Source organism: Drosophila nasuta, chromosome 3, assembly GCF_023558535.2.
Source record: "Drosophila nasuta strain 15112-1781.00 chromosome 3, ASM2355853v1, whole genome shotgun sequence".
In the NCBI taxonomy this organism is placed as follows: domain Eukaryota; kingdom Metazoa; phylum Arthropoda; class Insecta; order Diptera; family Drosophilidae; genus Drosophila; species Drosophila nasuta.
In genome coordinates this window covers 23181570-23203727 of record NC_083457.1, presented here as the reverse complement: position 1 = coordinate 23203727, position 22158 = coordinate 23181570, and the positions used below count along the sequence as shown (strand labels likewise).

At 42.0% G+C, this 22158-nt stretch overlaps 1 protein-coding gene across 5 annotated transcripts; it reads left to right on the top strand.

The window, feature by feature from the left end:
- The first annotated feature begins 21 nt into the window (after positions 1 to 21).
- LOC132794276 (heterogeneous nuclear ribonucleoprotein K homolog) lies at positions 22 to 21991 on the top strand. Of its 5 annotated transcripts, none has more exons than XM_060804588.1 (9): positions 22 to 204; positions 10073 to 10176; positions 10296 to 10352; positions 12101 to 12144; positions 13293 to 13365; positions 13432 to 13527; positions 20146 to 21105; positions 21178 to 21347; positions 21897 to 21991. In XM_060804588.1, exons 2-9 carry the CDS (start codon positions 10078 to 10080, stop codon positions 21928 to 21930), a joined length of 1533 nt encoding a protein of 510 aa, XP_060660571.1. In that variant the 5' UTR covers positions 22 to 204; positions 10073 to 10077; the 3' UTR covers positions 21931 to 21991. The 5 variants fall into 5 exon arrangements, with proteins under 5 accessions (XP_060660571.1, XP_060660572.1, XP_060660573.1 ...); XM_060804589.1 differs by having other exon boundaries at positions 21178 to 21371; XM_060804590.1 differs by lacking the exons at positions 22 to 204; positions 10073 to 10176; positions 12101 to 12144.
- The last annotated feature ends 167 nt before the right edge of the window (positions 21992 to 22158 follow it).

Genomic DNA, 22158 nt, shown 5'->3' with positions numbered 1-22158 from the left:
AAAAGTACTCAATCGAAATACTCGTACTCACTCCTCTCAGACGTCGTACAGTCATTTTTGATCTCGGTTATTTCGTGTTTGTGTAATAAATTAAATAAAGACTTATATTTAAATAAATAATTTTCCTGCGATCTTGGTGTTTGTGTCATCTGCAATAAGTGTCGATTGTGTTCACGATTCGGCCAACAAAAGAGGAACGCCAAGGTAAGTGGGAAAGCGACGCGACGGGTAGAGAAAAAAAACAACCGTAAAGAATTTGTGACAAAGAAATTGCGAATGTTGAAAACATTGAACACATTCGCTGCATGTTTTCTCTGCAATAACACAATTATCTCAACACATTTACCGTAATTGTGTGCTAGTGTGTGTGTGTGTGTTTGCCTGGGCCGCGGCCATTGTGTGTGAGGTGCGTAATATTTGCCAATAGCCGCAGTTATTGTATGTGTACACAGAGAGACTTGTAAAATGTTATATTGGTTTTTTCTTCATTGCATTTGCTTGTTGGACAGCGACGTTGAGCAGAGCAGCCCGCGGCAATCTATGCGAGAGTTTCTTGACAGGCACATTGCCAATTGTGTGTAGCCCTTGCCTGCCCTTTTGCTTGCACTGTCTGCAGTTCCTCCTGAGTTCAGTTGCTGCTTGTTTCGTTTTGGCTTCCTTCCCCTCTTTCCCCATGTTCATTTAACTAACAACCACCGTGCAAAAAAAAATTCTTGGCTCAAAAAATTTCTACAGCGTCGTCGTCGGCTTTGGCTTCGTATTTCTGTTCTGTTCTCTTCTCTGCTGTGTTGCCCTCTCGCTTGCTCTCTCTATCATGTCGCTGTTAACTTCGCGCGCCGGTTTCTTCCCGCATTTAAGTGCAAAGGCGTCGCAGTCGACAACGACGTCGATGTCGCTGCCATCTCTCTCACCTCTCCACTTTGTTGTTTTCGTTTTTTCCACGCGCTTTTTTTGCTGCTGCTTCTCTGCTGCGGTGACTACGAAGAAAAGCGACTGCTCTCAACTATGGCAGAGCTACCGCGTGTGCCGGCATAACTTCATTATAATGTAATTTATTTGTTGTCTTTGTTGTTGTTTTGCTTTTTTTTTTTGTTTCGTAGCGGTAGTCAGATAAAAATCAAAACAAAATGTTTTCATTTGTCTGCAACTCAAAACAACTCCCACGCTTGGCTAAGCCACAAAGTTCAACGTTCCCTCAACAAATTTGGATAGAAAAAATACAACAAAATAAAATGGCAACTGCCTAACCTATATTTTATGCATAGTAGTTGCCATCGTGATGCTGCAGATGTTTTTGTTGTAGTAGTGTTGGATGCTCAGCATCAATCGATGTTTTTAAGGGTAAGGCTTAGTCTACTTTGTCTATTGCGCTAACTAAATAGGTAAATAGCAACTCTTGTTGGCTTGTTTACTTAACTATATAGGCCCATAGGAATTTACATGTAAATACAGGTGTTAGCAAATATTTGTAATACCGGTTTTCACTTTTTCGATTTCCGATAGTCTTCAAATTTAAAGGCTTTTGTTGACGCAATGCGTTCGTTATCGATAAATGCGATAAGAAAGCACTTGTGCAATAAACTTGACTTCAATTGTTTTGCAATAGGTTTATCGCTTATAAATTGCAGTTTTGCTATTAGGAAAACAAATATGGAGGTTAGCTATTAATAATTGTAATACAAATTGATTTAATGCTTAGTAACTCTTAAAGTTATGATACTGAGCTTTTTTTTGCGAATTCAGTTTCAAGTCAAGTAAAGATAATGATTTAAAGAGATATAAACTGAAAATTGGCGTAGCGTTAAAAAATAAAGTTTCCTCTTTTGCGGTTTCTACGAGTTTCTCTTATGTTATTTTTTACACACGTTGTACAACGGCAAGACTAATGAGTTTTCACACCTTTTTAAATGTCGCTCCTCAAAGCGTAGCCAAGCATATGATGTTTTTGAATAATTTGGCTTGGCTTTTTTTTTTTTACAGTGGTTTTTGGCTTAAATAATCGCAAGTTCTTTAGAATTTTTATGATTAACTTTTGCTTTTGTTCCTGCGATTTCCAGTTTAGCGTTCACTTTTATTTGCCATCTTTGGTAGTTGCTGACGCAAGGGGGGGGAGACCTCCGCTCTTCTTTTGTTGGGGCCTGTTCCAGAACCTCGACATTGTTAATTCGTTTAGCGTGTTGACTTGTTGTTGTTTGCATTGACGGAGTGTGCAAGTATGTATGTGTGTGTGCCCGTCTTGCATATTTTGGCAATGAGGCAATCTATACCAATTGCTTCCAACAATCACTGAGATTCCTCTCATGAGCACATCTCTATTCGAAGCTCACGCTCTGCCTTGCTGTTCTCTCTATTTCTCTCTTGTATCTCGCTTCGTTCTCGCTCTCTAAAGTTGTGTGTGTATCTTTGTTGCGTTCATTGACATTGAGCTGATATTTTGCTGCTGTTGTTGTTGCAAATAAATTGTGATTTTATTGTTGCAATAGATTTACGACTGAAGAAGAATTGCTTTTCATTTGTCGATTTTTGTTCTATTTATTGTTTCCGAGCGAAAAAGAGAGCGAGATTCGTTCGTTTGTTGCTCCTCTTTGAAAATATGCCGAGTAAGTGTAGCTGTTTTTGTTGTACTTTTTGGTGACAGGCCCGAAAAAATACATAAAAAGAAAATAATATAAAACACGTTCAAAATTCGTTGACCAAAAAACCAACAAGAAATGGTTTGGTATTCGGGTAAATGAAATTTCTCTTACGGGGGTGTTGTATATCGGCCTATTTACAAACGCACACACGCACACATACTCTTAAACACACCTCAGCCTATATGACACGACTCTTTTTGCTGGTGTTGTTGTTGTTGTTGTTATAGCCTCGGTCTGCTTTGATTATTTATAATATATGAGCATCCATATCATACAATATTTATGGTGTTTTCCAGCACTGCAAATGCAATCAGCTTAACTTAAATTGAATTTTATTTTATTTTCATTTTTTGTTGTTTTGGGCAAAACAAGTGCATCAACAAACACTCCCATGTAAGCCAAGTCGCCTCTTTCTAGCTGCAATTGGGCCATTGTACGAGCATTTTGTTTCCTGATTTCCCCGTAGGCCCGCAATTGCACAATGTGAGCTGAAATGTGTGTGCGATTGTGTGTGCATGTGTGTGTGTGGCCTGCACTCTCTTTAGAGCATGTGTGTATGTGGGGAAAAATATGAATTTACATTTTGCATTTGAAAGTCACATTTTGCCCGCATCAATTGGACAAAAATTTTGAATAAATCTCGGATGCGGGTCAACAATGCGTAGTTTCGCTTCGGTTCATCCGCCAGCAAAAAGGATTGATGGTAAACAAGATAGTGAATGTTTTTCTTTGACATCGGTGACGTCACAATTGTTGACCGCAGCAATACAGCATCGCAGCTGCTATAGCATACATATAATAATAATCTCATGTCAAGTTGACATATTTTTGTGTTGTTACTTATCACAAGAGTCGTCACGCCGTCTATCTGCTTCTCTTTCTCCCGTCTCGCACAGGGTATGTGTGTGTGTGTGTGTGCAAAACATGTTCCGCTCAAGTATTTTGATAGCTTTTGTCTTATTGAATGGCACCAAAACGGCATAAATCGTATGCGAGAGTGTGTTTGTTTGTTTGTCTCATGCTAATCTCGAATGCCTAAAACACGTTTCAGCCATCCATCCACATCCACTTCCATACACAACACAGAGACCCAGAGAGACAGAGACAAGGCCCCCCAAACCTTGAGCTGCCTTGCAGCATTACTCGTTTTCCCATGACACACACGGAGACGTTCTCTCTGCATATCTCTTTGGAGATATCTGTTTATTATACAATCATCTTCACTTGCGATGACTTTTCACAAATTGAAAACGCAAATATGGCAATTACATTGGCAAAAAAAAAAAAAACCAATTGCATGCCACACCATAAACCTTGAAGATGCGTCTAAGGTAAAGGCAACTTGTGGGATCAGCTTTTGGATTACAGCGCGTCTTTTTATTGAATAAGAAACTAATTTGTCATAAAGATATTGCTTAATCGAATCATTGAATTATTTATATCTATAAATTATGCGAAAGAGTTACCGACTTTTTGTTGACTACAGTTTGAGGATGTGCCGAAGACTGTGGGAACTATCAACTCTTTAATTTCCGCTTCAGAGAGTGGAAAGTGTAGTGTTAATTTCTGTTATAAAGGTAAAGATAAAGTCAGCTTATGAGATTAGCTCTTAACTAATTCGTCGAGACATTATTAAATTAATAATAATTAAAATTACTTTGAAGATGTGAAGGCAATATAACAGTTAACATTCTCTATTTAATCTTCCACGAAGTTAAAGTTTTCCTCTCGGATCAACTCTCAAAACTAATTTGTCAAAGTTCAATGAATATGCAAAAAATTATGGAATTGATAATTGACAATAGTTTGAGGATGGGCTGAAGACTATGAGAAGATTGAACAATAGTCTGTAGTATATGCAAATATTTTCAAATCAATTTTCTATAGAGAGTTTGGCATTAATGCCAACCATGAAATTTATGATGCAACTTGTGAATGAAGAAGGCAAATCTCTGCGAAGTGGTAGTAAACAAAAAGCAAAGCTGTTTTTAAATCTTAAAGTACACCTTTTGGACAGTACTGAGTACGGACTACAATGATTTATGTTGATGAATGAGTTGTGAACATGGTTAATTGCAACACATTGGCTAACAGCAAACCAAAGACACTTACTCACCATGAACACAAAAAGCGAGGACGGCAACACCAAGTGTTATTTAATGAAGCAGTAATTTCAGCAAACAAAAAAAAATTGAGAGATGAGTTTAAGTACACCTATATATTATATTCAGTATTCTGTGCAATTAAAATACGAAATTAGTTAATGAACCAGGAATATAAAAATATGAATCCGGTTTTTCTGAAACAGGTCATGTAGACAGGCAATTAGTCAAGATGCAATTGCTGAATTCGAGTTGGATACAAATTTGTAGCTGTTTTATTATGCTCATGTATATAGAGCACTTTTTGCTTGCTAGATGGTCAGGTGAAGTTGGAGTGGGTGGGGAGGGATGTGGGGGTAACTGTTTTCCAATCGAAGGCTTTTAATAATTCAAATCGAATGCTTAACGTAGCAGGCAGAGTCAAAGCAGCGAGACAAGAAGACAAGACAGGCAGACAGACATTCACCAAACAGCCGACTGAAAGTGGACAAAGTTTTACTGTACCACAAAGGAACGAGGAGGGGTAAGGGGAGAGGTAGGGGGGTCAGCACACGCCATAAGCACATTAGTTATTAGCTGTGGCCCGACAGGGATCACATCGGGGATAGCCGGAGGGAAGGAAGGTAGACACGCGATGGTTTGCCAGTGGCAGCGGCAGCGGCAGCGGCAGCGGTAGCCAGAACTACTCGCACATCGCGCTGCCACCTTTTGTGGGTTCGCTGAGCACGCTGACATGTCCATAAAAGCCTTGAAGTGGACAGACAGACACAAGCTAGCGAGTGCGAGCAAGATGGCTAAATAGATTGTGGCTCGCTTTCCATCTATTTTCCAAGCGATGAGAATTGTCAATTGTGTGCATTTCCGCCGTCGCTTTCCTTCACTCTACCCCTCTCTGTCCTCTGTTCTCTTCCTCTTCCTTGCCTTGGCACAAGTCCCAGTCGCATTGTTGTTGCGTGGACACTGCGACTGTGGACATGGCGTCCATTAGCTGTTTTTCCGCTAAATTATAGAGTGCCTGACGAACGCATATGCCCCGCCACAGCCACACGGCAGCACAGCAGTGGACAGCGTCCAATTAAGGTGGGCAGGGGCAGCAACAACAACAAGAACAACATGCAACACACACACACACAGACAGAGAAATACGCTTGCACAGTGGACACGACAGGACAACGGACAGTCACGATAAGGCGGAAGGTGGGAGAGGGGGAGGAGGAGGGCAACGAAAAAGTATGCTCCTTGCTTTTGTGTCCTGCATAAAATAACAACGTGCTCTCGGGGGCAGAGCATATAACCGTTTCCTGCTGTGCTCTGCTGTTCGAGCCTTGTTTCTCTGCTCGCGAAGCGACGCGAGTTCGCCCCCTACTCCTGTTCCCGCTCCCTCTTCTGGTCAGCACACACATTTTTGTGGTCACCTGAATGTGTGTGAGTGTCTCTGCGGGAATATGAAAAAATGTTGCTACCCCCTCGCAAGTTAACTTATTTTCTTTATTGTCTCTTTCTCTCTCTCTTTCTCTTCCATTGTGTGTGTTTGTGTGCGAGAGGTGTAGGCGTGGCGGGGGCTGGAAAGTTGTGGTTGTGGCTGTGGTTAGGCGCGTGTGCGCTGTCAAAAGCTATTTGAACAGGATGTGGTGTAGCAATCAAATGATTTTCACATAATTGCTACCTGTCCATTTATGTCACTTTCAGGCCACTTGCTTAGAGCGCTCTCAATTGCTTTCCCTTCCTGTTCCTGCCTTTCCTCCACCGATGATTTCCTTTCCCTTAACACACACACAGAGACACACACTGCCCACTTCATGCGTGGGAAGCTGTAAATATTTGATTAACCATCTGCGGTTACTTCAATCAATGCGCAATTAAGATACGCTCAGCTCCAGCTCAAGGCGACCACTACAACTGTCTCCAGTTGAATCCTTTGAATCGAGACCCGTTTGTCTCCTCTGCTCTGCGGCTTCGTCAAAGCAATTGCCCTATTATTAAACGTCTTTAAGGCTATTGAGGCCAAGCGGCTGTTGAAAGTCTCAGGACTCATTAAAAATGTGGAAAGTGGGCTGCTTGCTGCTGGCAAATGCCCCTCGATTGTTTTGTGTGTGTGTGAAAAGTGCATAGAACGAAAGGAGCAAGAGTCATCGAAAGACTCTATCGAGTGGCAAATTGCTCTAATTATATATGAATAAAAGACAATTTTGTTTGTCCTCTCTCCATATGGGGGAACAGTCCAGGGACTCTTCTTTTTTGCAAGCTTATAATGACGCACAGACGACGGTGGTCGGTGTTGCAGCCTTGAGCCACGTCAGCCTCCTTATAATGATATTTACACCGTCAGCGCAATTTGTTGCATTTCACAAGCGTTTAGCGGATCAATCGCAAATCGCCTGAACTCCTCCCCATTTCTTTCTAAGAAGGGGCGTTACGGTTTGCGGTTCCCCATTTGTTCTATCAATATTTAAACGATTCGATGTCTTAAAAATGCATAATGTGAAAACATCAGCTGAAGTTGCATACATCTAAAATTCATAGGCACTGCAATCGTTTGTCCTGTCCCGTCCCGTCCCGTCTGTTTCCCTTCGGACAACCCCTTGAGTGCCTTAGTTATTAGTTTAGAATTGTGGTTTCATTAGGTGGCCCAACGGCAATTACTATATACACACTCGTAAGAGCCAATATGTAATTTGACTATATGTACATAGAGTGTATATATATGTATAAATCCCACATATGTGTAGATCTATCAATCATAGGTATGGCACTGCTACTGTCCTAAACGACGCGTATAACCCACCCGTAATATACTATATATACTATATAATGCTCTCTCATTTAGACTAGTGCGATTCTAGTCTGTCGCGTCCACTTATCTAGCATGTACATATAGTAGATTCCTATAGCTTCTGTTGTGGCCCGGGGGCACAATTAGTGGGTCGGTTGCCTAGCATCCGATATCCATAACTGAACTATATTTCCCCTGTCTTAATGGGGTTTTCTGGTATTGTCACTTGAAACATTTGTACGATTTCTATTGGTCAGCAATTTCCGTTTCCGTAGCTGTCCATATCCGATCTTTGATTTTCATTGGCTGCCCCTTTCAAAGGATTCGCCTATAAATAGCTCAATTTCTGGAAACTATTTTCATTAGTTTTCCAACCGCACTTGCAACAGGACAGCACCTGCTGCTGCTTCCGCTCAAGCTCCGCATCTGATACCAAAAATCAAGCCTGTCGATATTATGTAACTTGTGAAACAGTATAGAAAAATTCTTTAGTTGTGTGAAGAAATGTGAAAAATATTCGAAAACTTCAAGATTGGCTGTAAATTTCTGAAAGAAATGCAAAGTGTAACCTTAAAATTGTGATATTATTACGGGCTTTAAACTGAAAAGGTAATTTGTGCATCATAATTCGCATTATATAATCGAAAAGAATTCTTAGCAAGAAATTTGTCAAATGATTATCTCACATTTATCTCATAGCTAGATGAGTCAACCAATGGATTAAGATTGAACTTTGTAATTTAGCTTTCTATTAGAAAACACACCTTCATCTTCAGTTCTCTTGAGGTTTCAGTAGAACTGTACCTCCAATTGTTCTAGGGTCTTTGAACCAACATCTTTTATAGCTAGTAACTCAAAAGTGCGAAACTCGCGACAGGGAAAAGCAGCAAATTTTGTTGGTTGTGAACTCAAGTTTATGGTCTGCTGGGTACAGTGTCTGCGAGCAGCTTGCCAACACTTGACTTTGGGCATCAATAATAATTACACAAGATCTGGCTATTAAGACAGGCAGCTCGAGACAGGCAGTCGTCAAGGTGTTCTGGCTTAACCCTTTTAACAAGTGCTGCCCACACACACAGCTTCAGTTTAATGAAATGCGAGAGTAAATACGTTGTACACTCATATGGGGGGTAAACATACTTACTGAGCGGTAGAAAGAAGTTCAGTGTTTGCAGCGGCTTTAGACAAAAGCCCATTTAAATCTGTTGGCAGCGTATCGGACATATTTTTGACAACTTAACAGTTCGGACAATTGATGTTTTGACATCTGAGCCGAGAGTTGTTCAAGTGCCTTTGCCTAGAAATGGAAACGAAATACACAAACACACACACAAGCGTACACACACCTTAAATGTGGGCAGCTGACAAAGCCCCTCAATTGTTTTCATTTTTTATGGTACAATTTTGTGAGTCAGAAAATATTATTTAATATAATTGAATATGTAGACTCATTCACACGGCATTGCTGTTGTTGCATTCGTCAATTATGCAATTGGAATACTAAAAGGAACCTTTTTAGTATACAACAAATGTGGTTCTCTTTAAATATGAGAGATGGTTAGATATGCATATTATATATACTATGTATAATATGTGGGCTGACTGGCATTTCCGCTTGAGCAGCTGTGCTTGGGCGCATATAGGGCGTTGCAACTAACTATATAGAACGCTGCTTATATTGTTGTAGCTATAGATGGATGAAAGACAAATGCTGCTGATTTAGACGCCTTTTGTCAAACGGTGGCAGCTGCAGCACGACTTGCAACCAACACACATTACATTCCGGCAGTTACAACAGTCAGTCAGTCATTCGTTCAGTTGAAGAACCAGTCGGCAATTTATTCGACTTCAATGAATTCGATATGTAGCAGCGAATTGAATTGTTGTTTAATTGCGCTTGGCAAAACTCAAATTCCAAACCCACAAAGCGCTGCCATTTGGGATTCATTATAATTTCGTGCTGAATGCCAAAGCAAAGAGAGTCCAAGCACTATGTTATGATGATTGTAACGCAAAAATTTACCATATTCAATTAGTTTATTTTCCGATTTTCACTTTTGTCGAAAAAAGAGAAAACATCTTACCGATATTCTAGCATACTTTTTGGCGTCATACTTTAATGATTCTGTACTTTTTGTCGATCCTAAAAGTATATTCTATATTTTTTACGAGGGATTGAAATGTTTGTGGAATTTAGAACTTAGGCGATATTCTTTCTAAATGAAAAATAATACCAGCTTAGAGTACTGTAATTATTTTCAATGATTTGCAGTGATGTCAGAATACATTTTTTATTTTTAAGTGAATTCATAGATCGATGTTTGTGTATGGAAAATAAGTTTAAAGCGTATCGCAGTTTCGTTGTCGAGACAAGTTTTTGACTTGTTGAATTTAGCCATCGGTGTCGAACCATCGTCGGTGACGTTCAGTTGTTGTTTAACTGGCACATGTGGCGTATGTGCAATCTGCTGAGCTGAGCTTATCCCAACTGCCAAGTTTTTAAGAGCCAAACTGATTTACGCGTTTGCTGGCTTTTATGGCCGTTCTTCGTATACTTGCAGAGAGAATGAAAATGAAGCGCGAAAGCAATGATGGCGATGGACCACAGGACCAGAAGCGCAACAGACGCAATGAGGAGACAGTACGCATACTGATACCGAGCAGTGTAAGTGTTCAACAAACAACAATCCGGGGGTGATGTGATGGGCGGTTTAATCCAGCTATATCCGCAACTGAGCTTAATATCGTTTCTGCCGTCGCTTTTTGTTACTCTCTCCATTGCAGATTGCCGGCGCTGTCATTGGCAAGGGAGGTCAACACATACAGAAGATGCGAACTCAGGTACTATAAAATGTGCTAAAGCACAGACCCCAGAATTAACTATTTAAACTGGAAACGAAATAAGAAAACACTTAAACAATCACAAAACAAAAGAAAAATACTGCAAATTTGAAGCGTCTAGTATTATTTATATACCACCTTTTTCCACCTCTCTCTCTCTCCCCTATCTCTGTTCGCCTTGCACCAAGACAACAAAATGAAAAGACAAAAACTGATCAAAGGAAAGGCAATTTCAAACTCTTCTGTCTGTCTCTCTAGTGTAAACCTCTCTCTAGACTCTCTCACTGTCTATCTCTCTGTTTCCATGTTGAAACCAAATACAAAAAAGTCTTGAAGTCTTACGTCGCACTGGACCCGCAATAGCAGACCTCTTCCTCCCGTCTTATGCTCGGATCTTTAATACCGTAGAATTAATACTCTGCCAACCACAAAAGAAAATATTAAGTGAAATAATCAAAACGCTTTCTCACTAACTCTGACCTCAAATCGCTGTCTCTCTATTTCTCTCTCTCTCTCTCTGTCTCAATCACTCGGGTGCCCGCACTCAGCTAACAGCCTCCACATCTCACTTTCTCTCTCTCTCAGTCTGTCTCTCTATCTGTCGCCTTGACTCAGTCTCAATTTGAAGTAATATTTAGGCGCTTTATTTACCAAAATCAACCAAACAATGAAAATGCCACTTTTTTTGTATAATTCAATAAAAAAAAACAAGAACAATGAACAATTTACACGCTTTTAACCTTTTTAACTAAATGAACAATTTTCTCTCTTTCTCTCTCTCTCTTCTTCTACTTCTTACGTACGACCCAAAAATGTAACCAAACAAAAAAAACACCAAAAAATCAAAACTCATGTATAAAAAAAAAAAAAAACCGAAAAAATAATGACAATCGTCTGACCAACTGATCGATCGATTGATTGACTGCCCGCCCGACCGCCCGCCTGCCCGCTCTGCACCATCATTTGGTTTGGTCTGCTCTGGTCTGTCCCACATGCACACTGGCGCCCCCCATGGGTCCTGGGTCTGGGTCTCGCTTCGTCACCTGCCACTGCCACTGCTCTGAATCTGAATCTGATCTGATCTGAATATGTATTTGCAACTGGCCCGATGAATCACTGATCAAAACGCCTATCAATCGTATGTCGATAACTCACTCGATCCTATAAAATGACGGCCGCCCATCAAAAATCAAAACCAAAACCGAAAAAAACAAATCCAAACCGATGCCAACAATGCACAATTCAATCGACTGCCCCCAAATGTATTATATATATACGTTTTAATATATATATTTGCATTTGTTATAAAAATGTGCAATATACGCATATAAAAATCTGTACAAAATCTGAACATATCCATGCCATGGGCCCACACCATCGTCCCTTCCATTGTGTTGTGTGCTTTTGGTTGTTGTTGTTTTATTTTGTGCTCGGGAATTTCCTCCCTCCATCCCTCTCTTGTCACACAACAACCTGCACAATGACAACAACAACAACAACGGCATATCTATATATCTTTATATGTGTGTGTGTATTTGTACGAAAATGTAATAATAATATTATAAACAAAAACAAAAACCGGCCAACCAATCAACTGAACGATAACCATATCGAAATCGTCCATGCGCCCAACTGAACGCCCGACCGACCGTCTCGCCCGCCCGCCCGTCCGTCCTCCCGGCCAATGAACCAACCAAAATCAACAAACAAAAAATACCAAACAAAAAAAACAACAATGTAATGCGCAGTATAAAGCCACTGTATCTGTGGACGATTCCCAAGGCCCTGAACGGTAAACCACAACAACAATCTATACCAATTTTTTCTTGTATAAGCTTACCAAATATCTCTTACAGTGAAACCAAAAAAACAAAAACATTTAAGAACTTATATCCTTAGTGCAAAAACAAAAACAAATCTTGATTATATACTACTTAGGTCTCTTAGCTAGTATCTTATCTTTTTCTCTCTTTATAAATATTATATTGTTTTATAGTTATCTCATATTCTTTTCGAACAAAAAACCAAACCAAAAAAAATCTGCTAAATCTCTCCCCACATTATTACCTGCTGGACGCGTTGTCGCCTCTATCTCTCGCTCTCTCTCACCACAATCTTTATCTATCTCTGTCTCTCTCTCTTTTTACTATCTGTTGTATGTCCTGAATGTGTTTTTTAAAAGTGACGTCTCTCAAAAATGTGTCCAATATCCAAATCCCGGGCAGCCAATCCTTCAGCTCTCTCTCTCTTTTTGTTTGTGTCGCATCTGTAGCTGCTTTTTTTGATCCCTCCGTCAGATGTGTGCTCCCTCGATATCGATTTCTACCAAATCTTCATATGTATACAAAAATATATACGCTAACTAGCTACTAATCGTTGCACTGCCAAACCAAAAGCAAAATGCACGACATTAACTTCCATTGTATATAAGTACTAAATACTCGTATAATCCAAGCACGGGACACTCCGATACTAACAATATGCGCTGGTCAACCCCATACCGAAAACGAAGAACCAAACCCAAATCGAACCCTAAGCATTATCTCTTCCTTAGAAACCAGTAAGCGTCAATTGTGCGTCCTTGTTGAATGTGGTATGATGGGTAACAAGCACAACAAGAACAACAACAGCACCTCCGAAGTCCATCAGAGGTAGAACCTGCTTAAGAAGTTCTCGTTTAACAATCTCTTCTCTTTTTTCCCCTCTCTCTCTCTCTCTATCTCTGTTCTCTTTGACTCTTTATTACCATATCATAAGTTGATTAATGATTATGTAATGTCTAGGACTAGTTCTTAAGTTTGCTCATATAAAATATTTATGTATTGTTTTTTTAATATGTGTGTATTCTTTACACTTTTTTCTCTCTCTTTCTCTATTTCATTCTCTCTCCTACTCTATCTCCAACAACAACATCAACTATTTCTCTCTGCACGTCAATAGCACCATACAAATCTCGGCGGACATCGAGTCCACGCTGGAGATCATCACGGAAATGCTGAAATACTTTGAGGATGTAAGTAACATGATCTATATACAACTGTATTTGTATCTTTATTTATCTGATTAAATGTTTTTGCAGCGCGACGAGGAATTCGATGTGCGTTTGTTAATCCATCAGAGTCTGGCCGGGTGTGTCATCGGCAAGGGTGGACAGAAGATCAAGGAGATACGCGACGTGAGTACCTAATCAACTATTGTGTATACTCGGTAGAGTAGGGCATTGTATTTAATGCCAAACGGGCACAAGAAGGCAATTCCAGTCTCGAATTTATTAAAAAGATCAGTTGAGAACTCAAGGATCAATTTGCAGATAAATTTTCCAATCGATTTGCGATAGTCTAACGTACTTATTTTCTTTTGTAATATCTTAGAATGGTTAGCGGATAGCTTAGAGTCGAGTTGGGTGCGACCTACTTGTATTTCCGTGGAAACGCGGTGGGAACACATGTTACAATGTGTCCTTATGTGTCCTGCCATGCATGTCGCCTTGCTGTCATGCACATAATTGCCCTCTACACACACTCACGCATAGGTTAATTATAGCAGCTGCCCCGCAGGCGTCACTTTTTGACCAGGTTTGGAGAGTAAGTTGAGCAAGTTTCTTCAACTGCTTCAATAGTCACGTTAAGTGACTCACAGGAAAAGGCGGAACGGTGCGAGGCGGGACAGTTCAAGGGCTCCTTTTTAGAATTCGACTTGACTTTGACTTTGTACGAGTTCAATTGATTCGCTACAAGGCGACTAACAACTACAGCTCTAGTTGTGTAGCTAACTTGTCGATGTCGATGGCTGTCAATGGCAGCAATAGCAATAGCAACAGCCGCAGCAGCAGCGTAGCGCATAACAGTCTCATGCACAACATACTGCTGGCATGTGTAGCCAGTGCTTGTGTCAGCTCTTTCATAACGCAATTGTCGCCATCACCATCATCATCAGCAGTACTCTTGTTCATACCGATGCTTGTCGTCATTCACAGGCAGCTACAGCTTCTGCTTCTGCTCTGGTTATCAGCTCCGTCGTCGTCATCTCTCATTCAATTGCATATTGTTGATGCATCCCTATAGCAACGACATCGTGTCAAGCGCTTTTCAATTGCGCAATTGTTATACATACTCTCACTCACCGAAATCAATCGGTTGTTGCTCAGCATTATTATTATTTGCTAGTTGCAAATACATGCATGTTTACCTGCTCTCTTCTTTCATTCGGTTTAATTATTTGTCGAGGTCTCGTTAATTAGCAATGAGTAGTTTTGTGCTGCCCAAGTGGCTGCATTTTAATTGGAATCTCTTTCACTCGCATTTTTTGTTGCTGTATTTTATTATTTTGCTTCTGGCTCGACTTTGCTCTGCTCACACACAGTATTTACTTCACTTTCGCCTTGCTCGCTCTCGCTCATTCTCTTTTTGTCGCTTTCATTTGCAAAGGCGCGCTTGAATTTAATATTGCATACTTTTGTGCGCATGCAAAAATAAAAGTATAAAGTCTCCGGACTGGGGTATTCGCTTTGTCGTTGTCGTTGTTACTTTGCCCTGTTCTTGCTGCTGTCTCTTCTTCCACTTCCAGTTCTACTGCTGCTGTTGCTGCATTCTTATGAATATTCATAAATGTACCCTGTAGAGACGGACAAACGGCAACATGCTGGCTTTTATGCTTTTTCGTATGCATGTAAACAAAACTGATTTTAATGCCGCAGAATTGATGAGTTTTCCTCTTGGAAATAAATATTTTTGCAATGGAATGCAGGAATGTTTACAAAATAAAGAGATAGAAAAATATTGTCGCGAATTTTAGTAGATATATTTATTTATCTAAACAATTGTATAAGCTTAATAAGTATTTGCTTCGTGAGAAAAAAAATTGTTAGTAATAATAATAATAATAATTGCAGTTCGTAGCTCAATGGTTGTCTTTTATTATTCTTTGAAACAGATATTGGCGAAATACTATTATTACATTCTCTATTTTAAACATGATTCATATTCTCTACACTCGCTTTAAAATATGTTCCATATTTGTTCTATGAATCTGCTTTACGTTTCATCCGGCTCGAAACACCCGCAGGGTCTGTTTTTTATTAGTTTCATAGTACACATGTAAATAATGTTTTACAGTGAGAAGAGCTGCTCATTTGTTTACTATTTGGCCCAGTAGAAGAGAGTAACTGGCAATCGAGCAGCAAAACGCTGGCGGGCAGAAGTTGAGCTTGCTCCTCTTCCTGTACTCTCGTTGCTCGCTATGGAGGTCAACAAGTCCAACAACACGGCAGCAACACAAAAAGGAAAAGAGGCAGGGGAAGCAGCTGAAAGCATTGCGTTTACTTATTTAGTTTTTCAGAGAATTTCTTATGATGGCGACTGGCTGGCAATGTGAAAATTGTTTATGGGCTGGCTCTCTCTACGCACATTCATACGTATGTAGGTCCTGGCATCCTTGCAGCTGCCGTCTCCCAGCAGCGTTTGTGATCAGCAGCCGTGTGGAGCAACAGCCGTGTCTTTGTCGCTGTCTCTGCCTCTGCCTCAGCATGTGTTGTCTTTTTGTTGCTTTGTGTGTCCCTCCTTAAAGTAGCAGCGGCAAGTCGACCCCGTTCCCTGTGTTCCCTCTGCTCGTTCCCATTCCTTTGTCTTTTTAGCCAGGCAGACAGAGGCGAAGGCGAGCAGCTGTTTTATTCTTTCGTTCAAAAGACATTCTGCCTGTCTTCATCTGGCTGTCTGTTGTCTGCCTTTCGTCTCCGTTTGCCCGTATCCTTCTATCAGCGGCTTTGCGCTCTTACCTTGTTTCGTCCTGCCTCTTTTGGTTTTTGCTTTGCGTGTTTCAGTTTCCCGTTTTGACTTTTTGTTTTTGGCTTTCTACGCAGCCGGTTATTTAGTCTGCTGCTGCTGTTTTTTTCTTCCTTTTTTTGTATTTGTCCTTGACAGAAGGTTATAACATACAAATTGCCACACGGCACACAGAAAAGATCTTCTGCTTGTCAGATTTCCGTTTTGGGCGCCAAATTTGTCACTTCAGCGCCAACATGTGCTCCCTATCTGTCTTCCGGTCTCTCCTAATTCTATCAATTTACGAACATGCATTTTCCTCATGTGGGAGACGCAGCTTGTACCAAGCTGTTGCCCATTAAAATTGTCCTGTGCCAGGCAGCTGAGCTGAGTTGAGTTGAGGTATCTCTTAAGGCATCGCTAATAATGAGCAGCAGCTGTCGCTGTCTCTCTGATCCCAGCCTAGCAGCCGCACTCTGTCTGTCCTGTCTTTCTTTCGGTTATGTCGGTTCTAAATCCAAATGCCTGTCTAACTCTCGAACAGCGTGCCATTGGCTTTTGTTCCATTTCTCCCTCCATTCTCGTGTCTGTGTCCTCCCTCTATTCACTGAGCTGAGCTGAGCTCGTTGCCTGCGGCTTACAATTGTTGCTTCGCTTGGGACGCGTTTTTGTTGTTATTGCTGCTGCTGCTTTTGCTTAGGCCTGTGGCAGCACTTAATGAATACCTAACAGGTGCTACAATACACAAGACACACACACACAATCGCAGTGAGTTACGTGCGGCAGCTGAAGCAACGACATCTGTTTCTTGGTATTTTCTTTACAAGCTGCACAAATTGATGCTCTCCTTTTATTTTTTCGGTATGTTTGTGAATGTGTATGTGTGTGGGGAAACTTTGGTTCCGCTTTGATCATTTGATTAATAAGTTTATGGAACTTTTGGCTGCGACGACACACACGACTGATGCTGACAGGTCCTTGCTGCTCCTCCGTAGGAGCATCGTAGCTTGCCAATATCCGGTTCAGTTTATACACATACCTCCTGCTTGGTTTGCTTGCTTACTATGTGTGTTGTTGTAGTTGTTGTTGTCGCCACATACTTCCGCTTTGTTTAAGTGCTGCTTTAGAAGCTCAACTACTTTCTCCGACTGCAGCTGAAAACTTTTCTAATTGCAGCTTGATTTTTCTGTAATCCCAAAGGCTAAGAACTCAATTAGAGGCAAGCACTGTGTAGCAGCCGCAAGTGCTGCTAATGGGTACTAAGCATGTTGTCAAATGCTGCCAATATATGCGAGACATGGAGCAAATCAACAATAATCGGAAGAACGGATGTTGAAGTGGAATAAAAATTAATAAGAGGATAGCATCAATGATTACGTTTCATTTGCCTTGACTACATCAACTTCGATGCTTGATCCTGCGCATGTCCCAAACACACACATGCACACATGTACAGAGAGCAACTCGACATAAAAATGCGAGTCTAAAGAAGCTGAATAATACACCGGTTCCGTCCAGCAGCTGCGCCTCTAATACAACACAGAAACTACACTAACAAAAACAACAACAAACAAGAGCAAAAACAACAACAGTTGCTACTTGCCAAGCTGCCAGTCATTCAGCTTTTGAGTATCCTTTAAACTGGCAGTAGCAACATCCACAGCAAAGCCACGAGCAACAACAAGAAAGGCGCGCACATGCTGCCTGCCTTGCCTTGCTGGTCCTCTCCTGTTCTTCTGCTCTCTCTTCTTCATGTGCATGTGTGTTTGTATGCATTTTTTTTCATTCTTCCTTTTGCGCTGTTAATGCGCTCTGCTCATGACACTGTTAAGGCACAGCTCTGCCCTGTTATAGTCAACTCTGCTCGTTTGAAACGCAGCTCTGCTCTTCAACCTCATCTTAATTCATTCTGCTTCTCTGCGCTTGCCGCTCTCCTTTAGCTGCTTGTGCTGTTAAATGGTTCTGCTCTCTGGCAGCGCTGTTAAAACTCTGCTCTGCTCTCTGCTGTCGTCCTCTCTCTGTCACTATGACTAGGCAGGCTGCGTCTTTGCTTTACATGGCAACTGGCATTCGTTGAACCCAATTAGTTCGACATTGGCGCTGGTCGCGCACGGTTGTGTACGCGCTTCTTACGCTGCTGCTCTAGTTTACTATTATTTGTGTCCAAGCAAATAAACAATTTAAACGCCAAGAGTGGTGTCTCGTTATTATTTAATATATACACGAACGGCTATATAAAATGTGTAAAGGTGTGTCAAATGTTTAAAAATTAATTATATTGTAAACGTATTAGTGAATGTGTGTGCTGGGTGTTCTATTTGGCTGTGTCATGCCATACACACACAGAACACACATACAAACACATGAGCATTTGCTTTTCGTATTTTTCGGCTGCTTCGCAATTTCTACGAAAAGTATGCTACATTTTTTGTAGCTAGCCTCGCTGCTCGTCTTTGTCGCTGTATGTGTGTCACACTCTTGCGCGCGCTCACACACGTACACTTAGACATAACCGACTCGTCGTCGTCGGTTCTGTTGTTGTTGTGGCTTTCGTTGCTTGTGTTTTAAATTTAATAATAAATTCAATGAGCGTCCACTCGGTGTTTGCCTTTTGAAGTTTTATATTATGACATAAAAGCAGCAGACTGACCCCCATTCCCTCGTAATTCTTATCTCCTTCTCCCACTTTTTTCCGATGTGCGTGTGTACTTAAGTTGTCACTGTGTGTGACTCAACATTTTGCGCCTGCCATTCATAAGCCCACTTCACACAGTTTTTTGATGTGCCACCTCCTTGTGTTCTAAGTGACTGTGTGTGTGTGTGTGTGTATGTGTCGCCATTGTTGTCTGGGGGTCACACGCAACGCAACGAGTTGTCGCCAAGGGAGCAGCCGCTGAAGGAATGGACGAATAGGGGGGGTAAGATGGGGGGGGAGAGAGCTAAACATGACGCAGCCTTTGGTCATTTGGTAAAGCGTAGAGTAGCACGCAATTTGGGCTCAGAAATGATGCAATCATCAGGCCACAGGCAACGCAACTTAGCAGAGTTTGCGTTGTTGTTGTTGTTGGTGCAGGCGCGTCGTTGCATACACAGCAAAGGGAGATGGAGAAGTAGGAAGGAACAAAGGAAACGGAAGCAGGCTCCCATGCACGTAGGCACAAATCTGTGACCCCTCCACAAACATTCACACACACTCGCACACACGCAGGAGTTGAAAACATGCATTCCTAAGTGGCTATCGAATTTCACATTTACACTTCCGCTGCAGACGACAGCGTCGAGCACTAAACGATGAGAAGAGCAAGCAGTCGAGATTCGAGTATTGAAAAGTATGGTGGGGGGGGAAAGCACTTCCGGCGTTCACTGACTACCTTATGTGCATACATACATACAGTGCATGCCCCTAACTAAGCCCGACACAATTGGGAGCCGAGCAGCAGCAGCTGCCAAAATGTGAGGTAAAAAAGAGGAGAAGGAGAAACCAAAATTTGCTGCTGACGGCAGGTAGCAAACGTAGAAGTGCCTGCATCCTGCGACTGACAGCTGCGCGATGCGTTGCTAATGGACAAGAGGGACAGGGGGACGTTCACAGATTGAGAATGTGAGCCAGGGGCATGGGAATTTGCAGAGAGGATGCTGACGATGCGTCGTAAGCCTTAGCTTGGCAGCAGGGGTCAGTGTCATGGTCAAATTGATTTCAATGCAAAGGATAAGCAGCTGCTTTATGCTAGACACACAGACACTGTGTGTGTTCCCACTCTTAATCTGTAGTCTGAACCTTTGGGTTGGAACTGAATAATCAGCTACGCTTGTCTTTCTGTTAGTAGAAGGACATTGTAGCTATCTAAATGAATGTTTTGAGGAGCGAAATACAAAAGAGTTACGGAGACCAAATTCGGGATAAACTTCGAGCCAATTCCGTGACTTAATAATTATTTTTCCCAAGGGATATCTCAGTTTTTTAACTTTTCGTAATATCTTACTCCTCTTGTCTTTTACTAATTTGTTACTTATTTTTTTATTACCTCCTACAGCGCATTGGCTGCCGATTCCTCAAGGTATTCTCAAATGTGGCACCACAGAGCACGGATCGCGTGGTGCAGACGGTGGGCAAGCAGAACCAGGTCATCGATGCGGTGCGTGAGGTCATCACATTGACCAGGGACACACCCATCAAGGGTCCCATACACAACTATGATCCCATGAACTTTGATCGCGTCTATGCGGATGAGTATGGCGGCTATGGCACTGGCACCGGCAGCACACGTCCCAGCCAGCGAGGCAATAATCGCAATAATGGCGGTGGTGGAGGCGGTGGCGGCGGCGGTGGTGCTGGCAATGGCGGTGGCTTTGGAGGTGGTGGTGGCGGCGGTGGAAATGGAGGCCGGGGCAATGATCGCTTTGGTGGACGTGGAGGCGGTGGCGGCGGTGCTGGCGGTGGAGGCACTGCTGGCATCGGCGGCATGGGCGGACCCCGTGATAATCCCTTCATCAATCCGTGGGCCAATGGCGGTGGTGGGGATGGCGATGGCTTTGGCGTCGGTAACAATGGCGGCGGCTTTGGTGGCAACAACTTCGGTGGCGGCGGACCTTTTGGCGGTGGCAACTTCAGCAATAATGGCTTCGGCAATGGCCCCAATGACTTTGGTGGCGGCAATCAGCTTGGCGGCGGCGGTGGAACCAGCAATCTGCCCAGCCTGGGCAACTTTGGTCAGAGTCAGGGCAGCAATAGCGGCGGCACTGGATTTGGCGCTGGCAACAACAGTTTGGGAAATGGCCTCGGCGCTGGTTTTGGTGCTGGCAACAACAGCCTGGGCAATGGTCTGGGCACTGTCAACAATGGCGGTGTCGGTGGACTCGGTGCCAATAATGGCGCTGGTGGCTTCAATGCCGGCGGCAATAATGCTGGACCCAACAACAGCACCAACTCGTCAGCCAACATACCGCAGGGTCATGATCCCAACAACAGCACACAGGTCACAATACCCAAGGATGTAAGTAGCACTATAAACTGTTTAATCATCGACTCGAGTTTAATCGAATTTCTTTTCTTTCTGTGTTTTCAGCTGGCTGGTGCCATCATTGGCAAGGGTGGCGGCCGGATTCGACGCATACGCAACGAATCGAGCGCGTATATCACCATTGATGAGCCCCTGCCCGGTTCCAATGATCGCATCATCACCATTTCGGGCACACCCAAGCAAATACAAATGGCACAGTATCTGCTGCAACAGAGGTTGGTGTCGCAAACAGACTAAAAGTATGCACAAAATCTCCTTTCATATGACTTACTAACACAAACCATAATCTCATAATCAATCAACCAACCATCGTCATCAACATCTCTCGCCTTTCCTCCTCGCTCGCAAGTGTGCTAATCGAATTCATATGTTAATAATACAATTAATGCTGCATCACTCAAATCGCTTTCATTAAACAATCAAAAAATGAGAAAATGGAATAACTAATCGTTCGGCCTTTGGGAAATGCTTTCCGTATGGAAGACTAGTGATTTTGTTGTTTGGTCTTTGGTAATAACAATAAATCCCTTGTCTTCTTATGGCGTGCATTTGTGCTCTTCATTCTTGGTGTGCCACTAACAACAACAACATTGAAATGCTCTTTAAATGTTTAACTAGGTGACAAAAACTCGGTTCTCGGTGCTCCCCCCCTTTTCCCGTAAATTTCCCGTTCCAATCCCAGAGACATCCGTCTGAATGTTTTCCCTATTTTAAACTTTTCCTAATTGAACAAGTTAATTTAGAAGTTCTCTTTTCAATTGCAGTGTACACGAAAATGGCAGGCGAAACAACATTTAAGTGAGACAAGTCTGCAACCAACACCATCAACAATAACAACAACATACAACTACAAAAACAACAACAACAACCATCGATGTGCTAAAACTGCGCGGTTAAAACAAATTGTACTAAATAAAAAACAAACAGTCGCCCCAAAATATTTAGAAATTAAAAATAATTCACTTCTATATTTAAGTAACTTTTACCATTAATTGTCCCCCTCAACACTCAATGCTGATGATGAAG

Bases quoted from the DNA above. Each gene is read 5' to 3' on its own strand.
- LOC132794276 (XM_060804588.1), top strand. From the start codon at position 10,078: ATGAAAATGAAGCGCGAAAGCAATGATGGCGATGGACCACAGGACCAG. The intron at 10,353-12,100 runs GTACTATAAAAT...TGTAATGCGCAG, and splicing joins TACAGAAGATGCGAACTCAG to TATAAAGCCACTGTATCTGT. The intron at 12,145-13,292 runs GTAAACCACAAC...GCACGTCAATAG, and splicing joins GATTCCCAAGGCCCTGAACG to CACCATACAAATCTCGGCGG.